Here is a 19,336-nt window from a genome sequence, read left to right as displayed (position 1 = left end):
CTCGGACGAGAGGTGACCGGGGCGGCCTCTGGGGGCGCGACAACGGGTGCCGCAGCCCGCGCCTCCGCTTTGGCGTCCACCTGTGGGGCTCAGGTGCGCGGCGGCCGGGGCCGGGCCTGGCCGCCGCCGCCGCCGCCGCCGCCGTTCCTCCGCGCCTCCGCTAGGGGTCCCCCGCCGCCCCCTTGGCGCCCACGCCGCTCGGGCCCGGAGTCAGGTGACCGCTCTCCCGGAGCCTGGCTGGCCGCGGAGCTCCTGCTCAGTGTTGTGGGCGGCAGCGGCCGGACGGGCAGGGAGGCGGCGCGGCGGCGGGCGCGGGGCAGGGCAGGGCAGGGCGGAGGCAGGACTAGCGCGGCTGCAGCACCGGGCTCGCCCCCAGCGCAGGGTCGGGATGCTGCCGCCTTTGGTGCCGTGGCTGCTGCTCTGCTGGACGGTGGGCGCCCTGGAGGTAGGCGCGGGCCCCGGCGGGCGGGGGGCGCTTCCCGGCTTTGTTAGGCAGGTGCCGCCCCGGACTCCCCTCCTCCCCGATGCAGACGGATGCAGACCCCCCCTCCCCATCCGCCCGGAACGCTGGCGCGGCCGGGGCGCCGCCCCTCCCCCGCCCGGGGCCCGCGGGGGGCGGCCGGGCCCACCCCGCCGCCGGCCTTCCTCTCCCACCTTGCTTTTGAGATGCGGATGAAAGCCGCATCGAGAGGAGCTGAGGATGAAGATGGCGGCTCTGCAGTGCAGCACGGGCGCGAGGAGCGCAGCATCCTGGGGAAGCGCGGCCGGCGCCCCCGTCCGAGCTTGCGGTTCGTTTCTCAGCCCCAAACAGGAGGCACCCCCTCTTTTTGTCTGCGAGCCTTCGGCCCCAATGCGGGTGCCCGTATTGTCTGCGTGGCCGGCCGTCCTCACCCGCCTCCCATCCCCATCATCTCTTAAAACAAAACCAAAATAAAAAAAAAAACCCTAAAGAATCAGGGTCGTGCGACGTCACAATTTTTTAAAAACTTGCTCGTTTTGAAAAGGTCATTGAACTTGGAGGGTTTTGCCTCACCGTAGCCAAAAATCATTCCCGTTTTAGTTAAAAAAAAAGAGTAATTTTATGAAAAGATCATCTAAATGTGCCATGATGGGGTTTTTGGGGGAAGCCACAAAGTCTGAATGTTTTTTTATAGAATCATCTCAGTTTTTCCATGATGGGATTTCTCCTGTTGATTGAAAAAGCTCTTGGGAATGAAAATTATTACCTTCTGTATTTTGAAGCATTTGTTTGGAACTTAATGAAAAAGCAGCCCTCCTGAACCTTGATCGTTTTCTTTTTCTCTGTGGTGTTGAGGTAATTAAATGGGCGCAGCTTGATTCTACGGCATAAGGCCTTTGCTTCTATTTCTGTGCTTTCTGCTAGCCTTTTTTTTTTTAACCAATTGACTGCTCATCTACACTTTGTCCAGAGAATGGGCCTATTAGAATGAAAGAATGAGATTCTCTAATTTTAGTGTTTTCATTTCTAATTGTGTTAAGGAATGAGCAATTATCTGCAAATTAACCAGTGCTCACTTCTGCCTCCCACTCCTTGAATGTTGGTGTTCCTTAATGCTGTTATGTTCTTATTCCAGGCTCTACTCTTTGATGATCTAATTAACTCTCATCTGTCATCTTTGTGTAGATGACAAATAAATCTGTATATTTGGCCCTAGTGCCTTACCAATTTACTGTTGAATATCTCCTGAACAACCTCCTCCGTAGGTTTCTTAAACTCATTTTGTCTAAAATGAAACTGTTTTCTCCTTAAATATATAACTCCTCTAAACTTTCCCATGGCACAACCATGCTTTTAACCAGGTTAGCAACCCTAGAATCATTCTTGACTCTTCCCTTTTCCTCTGCTTCCATATCTAATTATTTTCCAAATTTTATCAAGATTTATTTCTCACATTTATACCTCCCCTCCTTTCACATCATAGCCACCCTAATGTGGGCCTCATCACTCCTTGCCTGGACTATTACAATACATTTCTAAGCGGTATCTCTGACTTCAATCTCTTTCTTTCTCCAGTTCATTGTCCACAGGCTGCCAAGTCGATATTTCAAAAGCAGATCTGAATGTGTCACTATAGACTCTCCCTACTCAAAAATCTTCAGTGACTTCATTTTCTTTTAGAATAAAATATAAGCCCTTTACTTGATATTAAAGCCCTCTACAATCTGGCTTCAGACTATCTTTTAAATTTTATATTACCCTGTCTATAGACTCTCTGACCCAGTCAAACTGACCTGCTAACCATTCCTCATATATCCATTTCTGTGGCTTTGCACAAATGGTCCCTTGTGTCTAGAATATCTTCCTCATCTCCTTGCTTGAAGGTACAACTCAGTTGCTACTACCTAGATGACCTTGCCTGCTACCCTTCCCCCTCCTCTTCTAGTTATTAGTCTTTTATCCCTCTTGAAATTGCTTTCTATTTCTTAAGAGACTATTAAGCACCATGTTAAGCACTGTCTTAGTTAAAGTTTGATGTGGTCACACTAAAGCATTGCTATTTAGGTCATTCAGCAGTTTAATAATAGGAGCGGCTTGAATCAGAATGAGCCATGTCATGGTCCTTATAGAATATCACATCCATGAGATATAATTCATACAAATTCAGAGTGTCAGGTGGCACAGTGGATTAACCCAGTAAAGCGTAGGACAGAGTTCAGATGTCAGTCTTAGCAGGGCAGGGTTTCACTTGGGCTTGGGACATTAGCCAAGTCTGAGTGGTCCTGACCCCAGGAGATGGTGGGCCATGCTCTTAGGTACCTAGAAGCCATGTCACTATAAGCCAGAGATAACTCTTCTCCCCCCGCCCCATACTCCCCACAGAAATCCCAGTTTTGTTGCCTTTTCAGGAAAAAAAGTAACCAAACCCATGGAGTGGGGAAAAAGTGGAATATTTGTTCTCTCACATACCAAAACTGTTCTAAACTGAAATGTCTTGGACTATGGTCCTATTATATCTGTTGGTTTTGAAAAAGATAATAATTTTCTGAATGGGTTTATAATAGGCAGTATCAAGTTTTGTGGGAAGAGTGGGAGTCATGAAAACTGAATTCTAATTCATGACCTATGTTCATCCAACACGTCTTAGATATCTGCTAAAATCAAAGCTAAGATAGACTAGTTTATAATCCAGTGGATCCACTAATTAGTTTGTGTCCTTAAATCAAGTGCTTTCACCTTTTTAGTGTTCAGTTTCATCATCCATAAATATGAAGAAGTTAAACTACTAGATAGATATTCTGAGTTCCCTTCCTATTCTAAGACATTTGGAGATGATTCTCACATTTTATTTGTACTGTTGATTAGATTCTCAGACAATTTTAAGCTTAATGATATAATAGACAATAATAGATACAAAAATAGCAGTAGCTGTTATGGCTCTTACTGGCCAGTTTAGCTCCTTTCTACAAAATGCTTGCAACAGAAGACTGTTGGGGAAATGAATAGTGAGTTAATCCATTTATCCAAGGAAACAGAAATTAAGTCAATTATACAACTTGTAATATACCTGAAAACACATCAGTAAATGAGTTCTTTGACTGAAATCAGAATTAAATCTCATCTCAGACCAAGAGAGAGGACCTAGTTTCTTTCAAGTTAGAAAGGCCTTTTTAATCTCTATGGAGGCAGACTGCAAAGACATGTTGAACAGCTGGTTTCCAAAACCACTCCGTTTGTAGCTTTTCTCTCCATGAGTCTCTCCCAAAGTGTTTTGGATTTTACATGTGTTTTCTCTTGAAGATCTCTGGCACCACTTCTATTCTTTAAGCAGGTATAAAGTCTCATCTTATTCTTTCCATATTCAGGAATCAAGTCTCCTTCTCCATGTTTATTTATGTAAAATGCCTCAGGCTTGATTGGAAGCCCAGTTACTTTAAGATAATTTTTAGTTGACAACACAACAATTTAGTTGATTTACTACAAAGAGTATTTTCAGTTTTTAGTGGTCTGATCTTTGTTTGCATGTTAATCATTCCAGTTATTTATTTAAGTCTTTATCTTACTAGGGAGAATCATGTACCATATTTTCCAAAGATGGTAAGTATTGTTTTGCTTAGATAATGGAAATTGAGAAATTCTTTTTCAACTTTGAAGCAAAGAAAATAGGAGAGGAGATCTGTCTTGGGGGGGGGAATTTTCATTTGATTATGGTAATTTTTTGTGGGTTAGGCAGTGAGGTTCATTTATTTGGTACATTATAACTTGATTAAATTTTTAAAAGAAAAGCTACATTTTAGCACCTATAGTTAACTATAAGTTTAAAATTTTTGAGCAATGACATGCTCCATTGGAAACAGCCATACGTGGAACTGAATGATGTGGGTGCAAATCCTGAGACTGAAACTTAACTCCCTGCCTCTAAATCAATCTTCTTTTAACATCTCTCTGGCTGTTGGGAAGATGGAAAGAATCTTTTCCATGAAAATATTAACTTACCATTAGAGGGCTTTAAATTAGGAGAAATAGGATATTAAATACAATTCAAAATAGTACCAGACTTTTAGGGGGGTGTGTGTGTGTTTTAAAAAAACCATCATCACAAACTCATTTGGTTAAGTAATTTTTATTTCACATGAATTTTATATAGGGACTGAACTTTTGGTTTCTTGTGTATAAACAGCTTCTCTACCTTCTCTGTGACTTATATAGTTTGCCTGGGGGCACTGAGAGGCTAAGTAATTTGCCCAGGCTCACATATCTGATCTGTGAAAGAGTTATAATTTAAGGCTGGGTCTTTCTGACTTCTAGGTGGCACAGTTTATGCACTACAGGGCTGTTGTGAATATAGCATGAGGTAATATTTGTGAAATGCCTCCTTTATATAAATGCTAGCTATTATTATTTATTTACTATTTTTATTATTCAAAGTTATCTCTCCATTTACTATGCCACTCTGCCTCTAAAGAATAAATAATGAAATGTTCTACTTTTTTCTGGATTAAGTGTGATACCCCAGAATAGAGATATTTATTGGTATTTTGATTTTTCTTAGAAAGGATAATTCTATCATCTTCTTTAAAGACTTAAACTTAATAATTCTTTTAAAAAATTTTTTAAATTTTGGCTACAAATATGTTTTGCTCATGACAAAATATTTTGATGCAACTTTAAATAGCTAATTCTCCAGCAATTTCTTTTGGTATCTGTTATTTGGTGTGGTAATCTGGCACATTTTATTCTTCAGTTGTTTACTTAGAACTCTTTCTCTTAGAGTTGCAGGACTAATTTTTAAGGCAGCTTCTTTCAACCTAATCTTTTCCACATCCATTTGTCTTTTCTTCTCCTCTGACACTGGGTTTTTTCCTTGTTTCTACCTGATTTCATGTTGTTTTTTTTTAAGGGCTATTTTAGGTGTAGTTCATCATTGCTTTGCTGCCTTTATAATTAATTTAATCTAGACACTTGTTTTTTAATTGTACGGGAATTACCGTGCCTTGTAGCATTTTAATAATTAGTTTGAGACTAGAGTTTAAGAACCATGTATGCATGAGGGTTAGAGGGGAAAGGATATTACTGATGCTTGAATCTTAACTCTCCTCTGAACTGATAAAAGGAGGAATGAATGTACTCAAGCACACTCATTGTTTGGGCACAGAAATACTTCTCTCAAGAGAGACAAAGAAGGGAAAAGGAAAGGGAGTAATAAGAGTATATATTCTGATTTAAGGAGGTGTATTCCAAAGAGACATTTAAAAGAGAGAGTGTCTAAATACATAAAGGAACAGGTAATGACTTTAAGGGAACAATAGTTAAACTATAATAATTGGGGACTTCAGTGTAACTTTTAAGGAAGAGGGGTGGGATGGGGAAAGGATGGATCTTTGTTTATTTAAAATTTAAAAAAATCTTTAGTCTGAGAGGATTGCAGCTATTTAGATGTGGTAATGACTGTTTTCCTTTCTGTTTTTAATATCTTATTTGATGCCTGTGTCCGTGGCTTTAATTTATTTTTTTATTTTTTTTAAATTTATTTTTATTCTCATTTTGTACAAATGTTTTTTTTTTACATTAATAAAATATACTTGTTTACAAGTAAACAAAATACCCCTCCCACCATGAATATAGATAGACTTGCTTGGGCGAAAAAAGTAAAGGGGAGAGAAAAAAATTAAAATTAAAAAAAATAATAGTAGTAATGGTAGGTATGGCCAGGTGGTGCAATGGACGAAGCACCAGCCCTGGAGCCACGAGCACCCGAGTCCATATGCAGCCTCGTAAACCCAAATCACCCAGCCATGTGACATGCAAGCCACCCGATCCCAACTGCCCTGCAAAAACCAAAAAGAAGGGGAAAAAAAGAAGACCCAAAATAAAATAGTAATAATAGTAGGGGTGGCTGGGTGGCAGACAGAGCATTGGCCCTTGAGCCAGGAGCACCTGGGTCCGAATCCAGCCCCAGACACCCAAAGATCACCCTGTTATGTGGCCCCAGGCAGGCCACCCAGCCCCACTTGCCCTGCACCCTCCCCCAAATAATAATAACAAAAAATGTGTTTCAGTCTTTGTTCCAACACCATCAACTCTGTAGTGGGTGGATCACATTCTTTATGGTAAGTCCATCACAAAAGTTACTTCCATATTTTTCCACCATTGCCATTGCTGATCACAACTCCCTCCTTTCTTATTTCTCCATTACCATGTACTATATTTTCTCTCTCCTTTCACTCTGACTCTGCTGTAGGGTCGCTGAGTGGCACAGCAGACAGATCCCTGGTCCTGGGGCCAAGAGGCCCTGAGCCCCCTTACCACCCGTTAGGCCCAGAATCCACCTGGCCCCATGGTCCTGGGCAGGCCATCCAATCCCAGCCCCTTGCGAGAAGTAAAAAATAAAATGTGTTATATATGACCACTCTCCCCCCATGGTCCATCCTCTCCTCCTTTATTCACATCCCCACCCCTTCCCCCTGCTCCCCCCTTCTTCTTACTCCAGTTGTCTTTACTCCATTGAGTATATTTGCTGTTTCCTCTCCTAGCCATCTCTGATGAGAGCAAAGGTTCCCTCATTCCCCCTTGCCTCCCCCCTTCCATATCATTGCAATAGCTCATTGTAATAAAAAAAAATCTTATTATGTAAAATATCTTGGACTATTCCCCCTCTCCTTTTTCTTTCTCCCATTCCATTTCCCTTTTTTTCCTATTGACTCCATTTTTACACCATATTTTATCTTCAAATTTAGTTTTCTCCTGTGCTTCAACTATAAAAGCTCCCTCTACCTGCTCTATTAACTAAGATGGTTCATATGAATATTATCAGTATCATTTTTCTATACATGCAGTTCATCCTCATTAAGTCCCTCATATTTCCCCCCTCTCCTCCAATCTCTATGCTTCACCTGAGTCCTGTATCTGAAGATCAAACCTTCTGTTCAGCTCTGGCCATTCCAAAAGGAACCTTTGAAATTCCCCTGGTTCATTGAAAGTCCATCTTTTTCCCTGGAAGAGGACATTCAGCCTTGCTGGGTAGTTCATTCTTGGCTACATTCTAAGATCTTTTGCCTTCCGTTATATTGTATTCCAAGCCCTACGAGCTTCCACTGTAGTTGCTGCTAAGTCCTGTGTGATCCTGACTGCAGCTCCACGATATTTGAACTGTGTCCTTCTGGCTGCTTGTAAAATTTTCTCTTTGACTTGGGAGTTCTGGAACTTGGCTATAATATTCCTGGGGGTAGGTTTATTGGGATCTCTTTCTCGGGGGCATCAGTGGATTCTCTCCATTTCTATTTTGCCCTCTGCTTCTAGAATATCAGGGCAATTTTCCTGTAGTAATTCTTTGAAAATGATGTCAAGGCTCTTTTCCTGATCATGACTTTCAGGTATTCCAATAATTTTCAAATTATCTTTCCTATGTCTGTTTTCCATATCAGTTGTTTTTTCAATGAGATATTTCACATTTTCTTCTAATTTTTCATATTTTTGGTTTTGAAGTATTGATTCCTGATTTCTGGTAAATTCATCAATCTCCCTGAATTCTAGTCTTTGTCTGAAGGATTTGTTTCTCCTCAGAGAATTTTCTTATCTCTTTTTCCATGTGGCCAATTTTGCTTTTTAAAGCATTCTTCTCCTCAATAACTTTTTGAACTGTTTTATCCATTTGACCTAAGCTGGTTTTTAGCATGCTATTTTCTTCAGCATTTTTTTTTTTTTTTGGATTTGCTTGACTAAGCTGCTGACTTCATTTTCATGTTTTTCCTGCATCTCTCTCCTTTCTTTTCCCAGTTTTTCTTCCAACTCCCTCATTTGATTTTCAAAGTCTTTGTTGAGCTCTATTATAGCCTGAGCCCAATTTCTGTTTTTCTTGGAGTCTTTAGATGCAGGAGCTTGTGCTTCCTCATCTTCAGACTGAGTATTTTGATCCTTCTTGGGCTCATTTGCAGATTATTTCTCAATAGCCTTCCTTTTGTTTTTCTGCTTGCTCATTTTCCCAGCCTGGGCCTTGTTTTGGGGTGCTTCCTGAGCTTTTGGGGCACTCCCACAAGGGTCTCAGTGTGTGAGGCTCTGTCCTCCCTCCTGGTCTGTGAATGACCATAAGCGTCCCCCTTTGCCACGGGGCCGAGGTGGGGGGGGGGGGGGCTAGACTGGGATCAGGATCTGAATGTGGTCAGAGCCAGAGTCCTGTTCCAGGGGCAGAGGACAGAGCTCTGCAGTCTCTCTCTTCACTCCCCTCCCTCAGCTCAATGGGCTCATGGGGGGGGGGGGGGCTCATGCCCTGGGGGCTCCTGCTTACCACCTGCTTCTGTTTCCTGGTCTCTGCTGCTGAAAGACCAAGCTGCTGGCTGTGTGCCCTGAGAGCTGGGCTCCATGTGCTCGCTCTGGCAGAGGTCCCCCACTTTGTGCCTGTTGCTCCCCGGGGTGCAGCTCAGGAGACTCCCCCACTGCTGTGAGCCGCGGCTCCCAGAGCCCTGGGGCTGCCTCCCGGAGGCTGAAGTTCTCTGGCTCTGGCGGGCCACCCCTCTGGCGGCCGCCCCTCCGACCCGGGGAGCAGAGCCTTTCTGCTCTTTTCCAAGTTACCTTGAGTAGGAGAACTGCCTCACTGGGTCCCTTTGTGGGTTCTGTCTCTCGAAAGTTTAGTTAGAGTCCTTAGTTTATGAGTTTTTATCAGAGAGCTCCTAAGACTTGATCACTTCATGTCACCATCTTGGCTCCGCCCTGTGGCTTTAATTTAAAAAAAAAAATTTTCAGACCATAACAAAGTCTTCACCTCTTTCCCCCATTGAGATTTTAAAAAAACAAAACTCAGATTACAAACATGTATAATCAAGCAAAACAAATTCCCCCATTGATCGTATCCAAAAGAAATCTGATTTTTCATGTGTCCTCTGCATTGTGTTTCATCATTAGTCCTCTGACACCATGTTAAATCAAGATCAGAGTTCCTAATTCCTTTAGTTGTCATTACTATATTGTTGCGTTTTATAAATTATTTTCTTTGTTCTATTCACTTCTCAATCATATTTGTTCATATTCCCATTCTTTGCTTCTTAAAAAAAAGAACCAATGATATTTTTATATTATCTAAACTTGTTTTGCTTAGAACTAAACTTTAATCTACACTCCCTCTAATTCCCTTTAAGTTAAAAAGTAACTGACAAAGGAATGTAAACCCATAAAAGATTTCAAGAGAAGAAATTTTAATTAAACATTTTTATCACAAGCAAATAGATCAAGAGATGACACCAAAATTGTTAAGAATGAGCACTAAAATGTAAAAAAAAATTAATGTCATCAAATTAACAAAATAAAAGTAATTTGAATAATACCTAATAAAACACAATACCCTATTTAATAACAAGAATTCTATAATGATTCAAAAAGAAAACAAAAGACATTAGATAGAAGAGTAAATGGCCAGCACAACTAAAAGAATTAGCAAAGGAGAAAAAAATTGAATTCACAGTAACAAATTCTTAGCAGCAAAGAAAGATGAAAAACAATTAGGAAGAAAAGTAAAAAGGCAAAAATTGCTAAAGTACACATGAACTCTATTCAAGCAAAACCCATCAGCCTTTTTTTTCTTTTTAGAAAGATTTTATTTATTTTGAGTTTTACAATTTTCCCCCTAGTCTTGCTTTCCTTCCCCCACCCCCACAGAAGACATTCTGTTAGTCTTTACATTGTTTCCATGGTATACACTGATCTAAGTTGAATGTGATGAGAGAGAAATCATATCCTTTTTTTTTTTTTTTTTTTAGATTTTTGCAAGGCAAATGGGGTTAAGTGGCTTGCCCAAGGCCACACAGCTAGGCAATTATTAAAGTATCTGAGGCCAGATCTGAACTCAGGTACTCCTGACTCCAGGGCCAGTGCTTTATCCACTGCGCCACCTAGCACCTAGCCACCCCAGAGAGAAATCATATCCTTAAGGAAGAAAAATAAAGTATAAGAGATAGCAAAATTACATAATAAGTTAATGGGATTTTTTTCTAAATGAAAGGTATTAGTCTTTGGTCTTTGTTTAAACTCCACGGTTCTTTCTCTGGATACAGATGGTATTTTTCCATTGCAGACAGCCCCAAATTGTCCTTGATTGTTGCACTGATGGAATGAGCAAGTCCATCAGGGTTGATCATCACCCCCATGTTGCTCTTGGGGTATATAATGTTTTTCTGGTTCTGCTCATCTCACTCAGCATCAGTTCATGCAAATCCTTCCAAGCTTCCCTGAATTCCCATCCTTCCTGGTTTCTGATAGAACAGTCATGTCCTATGACATACATATACCACAATTTGCTAAGCCATTCCCCAATTGAAGGACATTTACTTAATTTCTAATTCTTTGCCACCACAAACAGAGCTGCTATGAGTATTTTTGTACACATGATGTTTTTACCCTTTTTCATAATCTCTTCAGGGTATAGACCCAGTAGAAAACCTATCAGTCTTAAAGAGAATATATATATAAAATTAAAATGATGATAATAAAACTGTGCTTCTTAAGTTCCCTTATGAACTTCTATGAATTTCTTTCTGCTATATTGTGTAGATTTGAACTATTTTCATTGCTTTTATTTTTATATTTTTGCATCATTCTCAGTAGATAGTATCTCTCCTAAAATTGTCCCTCCTCCAAAAAAGCTATCTTTTAATAAATATATTAAAGTAAAATAAATTCATGCATTGGTTATGTGTGAAAATCCATATTTTGCCTTCCCTGGAAAGGGAGAAGAAGCATACTTCATTGATAGGCAAGAAGGATGTTTCATACTCAGATTTTTCTACAATATGTTATTCCTTGAACCTTCCATTTACTAGTGTCTTCTTTCACTAAGCTCTTCTTCTCATTTGTTTAGATTGTCAAAAAAACCCATTTATTAAGTGCCTACTGTGTGCTTAAAGCATTGAGGTTATGAAGACAGATAAAACAATCCCTGACCTTAAGGAACTGGATTTCGGGAAAATGTCTAGAGTCAGGAGATGGAGTGTCTTGTTTAAGAACAATGAGGAAACCAGTTTGTATCACTGGATCAAAGAGTAAATGGAACAATATAAGGTATAAGACTAATAGGTAGAAAAGGGAGCCAAGGGAGCCATGTTATGAAATTTATTCTCCCTTCTTCATCTCCCATCGTTCAATGACTTCTACTGCTCTCTTGTTCTCCCTTGTCTCATATGATGAAATGACCTTACTTCTTACCAAGGCTAACCCTTTTAAACTTGTCCAGGCGACCCCATCCCATCACTTCCAATAGATTGCCATCTCTACCTCCATCATCCCCACTCTCACTTATTTTCAATTTCTTCCTCTCTATTGTCTGATTTCCTTCTGTCTACAAATTGTGTTCATTTCTTACCCATCTTGAAAAAAACCTTACTTGATAATGATCATCCTATATCTTTTGCAGCTAAACTTGAAAAGGCCATTTATATTAGGTGCCCCCATTTCCTCTTCACTCATTCTCCTCTTAAGCCTTACAGTCTGGGGGTGGCTAGTTGGCAGTGGATAAAGCACCGGCCCTGGAGTACCTGGATTCAAATCTGGTCTCAGACACTTAATAATTACCTAGCTGTGTGACCTTGGGCAAGCCACTTAACCCCATTTGCCTTGCAAAAACCTTAAAAAAAAAAAGCCATAGGGTCTGGCTTCTGCCAGAAACTGCTCTCTCCACAACCTTATTTGCCAAATATAATGTCCTTTTCTTAGTCCTCAATGTCCTTGACTCCTTTGCAGCCTTTGACACTGTTGACTATTTTTCCTAATAGTTTTTCTTTTCTGGGTTTTCAAGACACCCTCTCTTGGTCCTTCTCTTTGCTATCTGACTACTCTTTATGTGTCTCCTTTGTTGGATCCACCTCCAGTTCATGCCCTTGTGTCCTGGATTCTCTTCTCTTCTCCTTCTATACTTCACTTGGTGATTTCATCAACTATCATGTAATTAATTACTGTCTTTATACTGATGATTCTCAGTTCAACCTTTCTTTCCCTATTCTCTCTGCTAACCTCCAGTTTTGACTCTCCAACTGCCTTTTAGACATCTTAAATTGAATGTCCAGTAGACATGTAAAACTAAATTTGTCCAAAAGAGAATTCATTATCTTTCCTCCTAGACCCTATCTCCCTCCTGCCTTCCTTATTACTATAGGAGACAATACCATCCTCCCAATTCCTCAGACTCACAACCTAGGAAGTTATCTTAATTTCTCATTATCTCTCACTACTTCAGACCCAAGCTGTTGCCAAGTCTTGCTGATGAGTGTAGGCCCTCATCACCTCACACCCCGCACTTCGTCATTGCCACAACCTGTTGGTGGGTGGGCTTGCTTATCCCCCCCCACTCCCACCCCATCCCCCACTCAATAAACTTCTTTTTTCCTCTAGGAGCAAGTATAAAATGCTGTGTATAGCATTCAAAAGCCTATCTTAGTCTAGTCCCCTACAGCCTTTCCAGTCTTCTTGCCTTTCTCCTTTGTCACATAGTCTTCAGTTTAGTGGCATTGACTTCTGGCTCTTCCACTAACAAGACACTGCATTTCTCTGCTTGACTATTCTCCACCTTTGGAACTCTCCCTCCTCAACTGCAACTACTGACCTCCTATGTCCCAACTATTACCCCCTTTCTACATCCCCCCCCCTCTTAATTTCAGGCCCTTCCTTCTTTTAATTTTTTTTTCTTATTTATCCTGTATATATCTCATTTTATATTTCGGGGGGGTTTCAGTTGTCTCCACCATTAGTTTTTTAGTTTTTGCAAAGCAATGGGGTCAAGTGGCTTGCCCAGGGCCACACAGCTAGTTATTAAGTGTCTGAGGTCAGATTTTAACTCAGGGACTCCTGACTCCAAGGCAGGTGCTCTATCCACTGGGCCACCTAGCTGCCCTTCCACCATTAGACTTTAAATTCCTTGAGGATAGGTTCTGCCTTTTGCCTCTCTTTGTGTGCCCAATATGCAAACTTAGCACAGTGCCTGGCCCTGTAGTAGTACTTAGTAAGTGTTGATGGACTGATATTTTATTAGTTCTGAAGAAAGGAAGGTTCAGCAAGTTGCCTTCTTTTCTTTGTATAGTTTTTTATTTTTATATCCCAATTATGTGAAATAGTAATGCCATCCTTCCCTTTTTTCCACAATATATTCCTTCTTTCCTCCCTTCCCAGGGTTTTTTAAAATTATCAAAACCTAACCAACCCACTCTACTCTCTTTGGGGTACTTGGTAAGATCATTCTGAAGATAGATTTATATCATTTTTTTATTAGAATATAAACATTTTACCATTGTATGGACACTTCTGGCACTTCTGCTTTCATTTAACTTCTAGGTCTGTTATTTATGGTATAAGATAGCTTAAGTTTTCCAATTTTTTCTTTTGACCTTTTAATATATTTCTTCTTTCATGATACCATTAACTTCTATTTGGTCCATTCTAATATTCACACAGTTACATTTGTAAGATTTTTGTATGTTATATAATAATTTGTTAATTCTCCTTTCACTTTTCAACCTCAGAGTGGATTTTATGGGGTCTATGAATTTGGATGGGAAAAAAATGCATTTTAATTTCACCAACCTCTAACTGATAACCAGTATTTCCTTCAATTGTGAATGTATTTCCATAGATTTACCTAGATTGCTAAAGACTTCATACCACAAAAAATATAAAGCCCTTGTTCTAGAACTCTTGCATGATGTATATTATCATTTTTAAAAGTCTCTTGCTTCATTTATTCTAAACATTCTAGTTTCCAATTTGTTTTTCTTTGATATTTTGCTATACGTTTTCTGGTTCTATCATAGTTTTGTTGATCTTTGTATTAGTCAAATTGTGTGCTATTCAAGGGAATGTTTTGGTGTTCTATAATTAGTTTTGTTGAACTCTTTTTTCTGAATTTTAATTCTTTGTTATAAAGGTTGGTTCTCTGGGTGCGGGAAGAAGAAAGGATTTATTGAGAAATGCAGATGATATAAAAGCAAAAGGTAGGATTAGCAATTTTTTTTAAAAGGTAGAGCAGCCATATTTAAATTTACCACAATCCACTGAGAATTAGATCTGATTCAAGCTGGTCTGGCACTATTACTGTAGAATTGGAATGAATAAATTGTTTTAGACTATCAAAGAGTTAATGAAAGGAGATTTAATTTAGTGATAGCATAGAAATGATAATCACCAAATCCCTCAGACCTCATCTCCCTTTACTCACAGAAGCATATGAGTAAAATCCCCTCCCATTTCCAAAGTTAAGGCCTCCTTTCTTCTCCAATCCTCCACACCCACACTCCCCTAGTCTCTTCGCTTTCTGAGACCACAGGAATTGTCTTCCCCTCACTGCTAGCCCTTGATTTGACCCAGGCACATCAGTCTCAGCTCTGTATCCATCTGGTATCCTCCCTCCTTTGTTGTAATTGTAATCCCACAAGGGAAATATTCACCTTTAGTCTGGGTATTGCCAGAATCTGTCCATGATGACCCACCTGCCTCATCACTGTTCTTACCTTTACCAGATTTCTGCCTTTACTCCTGTCTCCTTGTGTATATTTAGGAAAGTCTTACTGTATTGCTGTTACTATTGCTGTTTGCATTTAATCACTCCTTTAGTTCTCATTTGGAGTATTTAAGAAGCTAATACTCGTAATGTGGTTTTTCTTTCTAAAAATGTTTCAGACTCATGTTTATAATTGAATGTTTATCTTTTATCTTGTATGGTTTAGCTCAGATTTGCAGGATAGATCATTCTGGACTGCATTCTGAGCTCCAATAATCTTTGCAATACATTATTCCATTCCCTCCTTCTTTTTCTAGTAAGTATAAAATAGTCTTAACTGTGCTTTCTTCCTTTGTAGAATGTCTTTCTCTTAATGGCTTGCACAATTTGTTTCTGAATTGCTTTGTTAAAATTAGCCACTGTGTATCTTGAAGTTTTCAGACTTGAGTATTTTTCTGGAGGCAATCTGTGGATTCTTTGAATTAGAATTTCGTTTTCTATGTTCAGTTGTTCTAGGGAGTCCCTTTCTGTTATTTCCTTCATTAGGGTATTAAGCTTTTTTGTTATAGGGTCCTTCTGGGATGCATAATTCTTAGGTTGTATACATATATATATATATATATATGTATTTTATATATATCTTTGAGGTCTATATATGTTTTACTTGCCTAGTGAGCATAGTTTCTTTTAGTATTTTTGGTTTTGCTTCTCTTACTCTTAATTTTGTTTGTCCAAAGTGGGTGTCCTCAAAGCTCTGCCCTAGGTCTTATTCTTTTTTTCCTCTTTTGGTGATCTCCTTAGCTCACACAATTTGATCACTTCTATGCATAAGACTCCCATGTGGCTCAGTGGTATGTAATATTTGTGACATATTTTTCTGCATCATTAACATTTTTCCTATCACTTTCTTAAATCTCTAGACAATTTACTGTTTATTATTTTTCACAAATCAATCCTTGATCAATTTTTGACAATTTCCGAAGTGTCAGTGCTTACCCTGAAAATTTAACAATTTGATGAGTTGGTAGAAATTGGTTCCAGCATATTCTTGCTGCCTATATTTTCCTGTCTTGAATTTCAGCCCTATGTCACCTATTGCATCTTAGATATCACCAGTTGGATGTCTCATTGAACATGAACTCAGTTACCTCCCAAAAGATTCATCTTAACATCCCTATTTCTCTTTAGAACACTACTATGTCTTCAGTCTACCAAGTTCACATAATCTTAATATCTTTTCAACTTTCCACTCTCATCTACTTTTCTTAATCAGTTAATCTCTGTCTTGCCATTTCTTGTCTTGTGATTTATTTGATATCTACCTGCTTCTCTCACTCAGCTTCCTAAATTTGAGTCCTCATCACCTTTTATCCAGACTCCTTTAGGTTCAATTGATTCCTCTGCTTCCAGTTTCCTTTTTAGACTATCCTCTATAGAGTTACCAAGTTGATATTTCTAAAGCATAGATTTGATAGTGTCACTACCCTACTTAAAAAGCACCCTGGGATTTCCAGGATAAAATGCAAGCTCCTATTTTTTGACTTAAGTTCTTCACATTCTGGTTACAACTTACCTTTCTTGACTATTTTAATTCTCCTGATTTTTGTTGTCTGTTAAAAAAAAAAAGACAAGGAAGATGGCTAGAGATAGAACCAGATCAGTCAATCAGTATACATTTATTAAGAATTGAAAATCTTTCTGTAAAAGCTGGATAATAGCTAAAGAAAAACGCTGGAGCTGGGAGAGTGGGGTGTCCTGTTCATGGAACAGCCAGGAAGCCAGTGTCACTAGATTTGAGGAAGGTAAAGTATAAACAGGCAGGCACTTCAACAGGCTATTACAGTTATACAGGCATGAGGAGATAAAGGTCTGCACTAGAGTGCTGACAGTGCAGAGGAGAGAAGAGGGCATATTTGAGAGATGTGGCAAAGGTGAATTCTATGAGTCTTGACAATAGGTCGCACATAGGAGGATAAGAGATGGAGAAGTATCAAGAAAGAATCCAGAGCAATGTTTAAGCGTGTCCGGCCCGAGCTGAGCTTTGTAAGTTTCTGACAACTATTTGTCTCTGAACAAATCAGTTAACAGCCTTGCTTCTGAATGGAGTTCTAGAAAACTGCCAATGGACTTGATTATTAGAAGCTACCTGGAAAGTTCTACAGGTTTATAGTGACAGAAGTGTTCACTTGCCTTTGGTCTCAGCTCCCTACCCTTGGTAATTCCACTGTGGACTTCAGTCTGAACTGGACTTTGAATTGGAGACTACACTCTGTTCCTGAAGGCCGAGGCATGCATATATTCCATGTTTCTATTCTTACTTCTCACTCAGTATGCAGCCCAAGACCTGAGTGATAAACTGTCCATTGGCACCTATTTCTGCTCCTGTACAGATTCATACCCCTTCTCCGCTGGATCTGGGACTTGTTCTTTCCCTGATGCAAAACAGAGGACTGCTAGTCTCCATTTTTACTGACTGCAGACCTCTCTGCTTCTCTACTTCTGCCTGGGCTCAATAAGATAATAAACAAATAAATATAATAACTCTGATCAGGACTCTACCTGGTATGTAGAGTCTGGTATGCTTTTTGTATCTTTGTGAAGTAATTGTGAAGAAGAAACTGGTTCAATGCATTATTTCTTCTCTGTCACCTTTTTGGCTCTTTTCAAAACTCTTTTCAGTATGCCTTGTTATTTTATTGTGAGCATTCTTGATCACAATATAAAAAGGGAACATGAAGACTTTTTCAAATTTCTTGAACATAGCACATCTTCCCAGTAATAAATTCCCCAAAATGTATAATAAATACAGAATCTTACTGGTTTTTTTTATTATTTGTTAATTAGGGAAATGTATGTAATCCTTAAGCATTCCTCTTACAATTTATATTCCATGTATCTGATAGTACCATTTCAGAATTCAGGTTTAATAGAACCTTTAGTGACCTTCTGATAAATTAATAACAAGAGAAATCTTTGTTTGAGAGACTTATACTTGTCAAAGTTATTCTCCATTGTCATGGAATTTAATCTTAAATGAGGGTGTCCCTATGGATGTAGAGGTCTTCCAAAATCTCTTTGCCATTTGTAAATTGTGCTAGTTTCATAAAGCCACAGAATATTACAGGGCTTTCTAAGTGAAATCCATGGCTCAAGAGATTAGCCTAAAAGTTTATAAAGAAAAAAGCACTTAACATAAATTTAATTCAATTCAGCAAGCTTTATTAGGGTTCCTGCTATCCTCCAGACACCATGCTTAGCACTGAAGAGTATAAAGACAGAAATTTGAAACAGTTCCTGCCCCTCAACTCATATTCTGAGGTTATCATGGCCATGTCAGGAAGTGGGTATGTTTCATCATTAGTCCACTGAAACCATGATGGGAACTGGGAGAACAACCAGTGTCTTCCCATAATAGTGCAATATTGGTATCCATTCTTCTGATGTTGCTATTATTTGAAAGTATTTGACTGATAATATCAGAACAATGAAAATTGAATGGGTGAATAATTTTAATTTTATTTAATTTCTTCCACCATTAGAAGTGGTGGAAATGTTTCTTCATCCCAAACATGCAAATATACAGCAAATATTAATGAAAGTTAGTTTTGTATTTTGTCATTCTTTTTTGACCACCATTCTGCTAGTAGAAACATTTTTTTAAAAAATTCCTCATCTATCCCTTTTTGATCATGGCATCTATTCTGAGCTTTAAAAGCTCTGTAACTTTCAGTAAGTTATTTAACATCTCCGAGTCTTAGATTCCTCCTCTGTAATGTGATTGTTAGATTTAATGGTTTCTGAAATTCTTTGTTAATATTTTGCTATCTAATCTCACATTGTTTGAGTGTATGAGTGCTAGTAAATATTGATGTTTCCCATAAGAATCTCTTTTTACTTGCTTAGTTTTCAGCCCAATGATAATCTGAAATGCATCTATAAATTGAATCAGAGGCATACCATTTATATTATGACAGTATAATATCTAAAAATTAAAGCATAAGATATTCTTTTGAGTTTTAATGTTATTTTTTCCTCTCCTATTTATTTCCCATCTGCAACTCTAGGGACAAAAAGTAGAACTTTAGTAACTGAAACAAATTTTTTTGTTACAGGTATCTACTGATGGAAATGCTGGACTCTTGGCAGAACCTCAGATTGCCATGATCTGTGGCAAACTCAATATGCATATGAATGTACAGAATGGAAAATGGGAAGCTGACCCTTCTGGGACAAAAACATGCATTGGAGCAAAAGAGGGAATTTTACAGTACTGCCAGGAAGTAAGTACTTCTTTTAATACTCCTAAAAGAACCTCAGAAATTGTTTTTCTTGCATATCATTGTTTTTATTCAGATTATTCTTTCCATTTGAGGAGCAACATGTATGCCCTAGTAGATTCTGGGTCA

The 19,336-nt window shown here is 39.1% G+C and overlaps 1 protein-coding gene across 2 annotated transcripts in view; it reads left to right on the top strand.

The window, feature by feature from the left end:
- Window positions 1-339: 339 nt before the first annotated feature.
- Window positions 340-19,336, top strand: part of APP (amyloid beta precursor protein) — a 146,382-nt gene continuing 127,385 nt past the window's right edge. For both annotated transcript variants that reach the window (XM_074213947.1, XM_074213946.1), the window contains exons 1-2: window positions 340-445; window positions 19,043-19,210. In XM_074213947.1, coding sequence (XP_074070048.1) covers window positions 389-445; window positions 19,043-19,210 — 225 coding nt within the window. In that variant the 5' untranslated portion in view covers window positions 340-388. The remainder of the gene's footprint in view (window positions 446-19,042; window positions 19,211-19,336) is intronic.

This window comes from Macrotis lagotis, chromosome 1, assembly GCF_037893015.1.
Source record: "Macrotis lagotis isolate mMagLag1 chromosome 1, bilby.v1.9.chrom.fasta, whole genome shotgun sequence".
Taxonomy (NCBI): domain Eukaryota; kingdom Metazoa; phylum Chordata; class Mammalia; order Peramelemorphia; family Peramelidae; genus Macrotis; species Macrotis lagotis.
The sequence above is the reverse complement of the archived record's forward strand: the minus strand, read 5'-3'. Positions and strand labels throughout refer to the sequence as shown.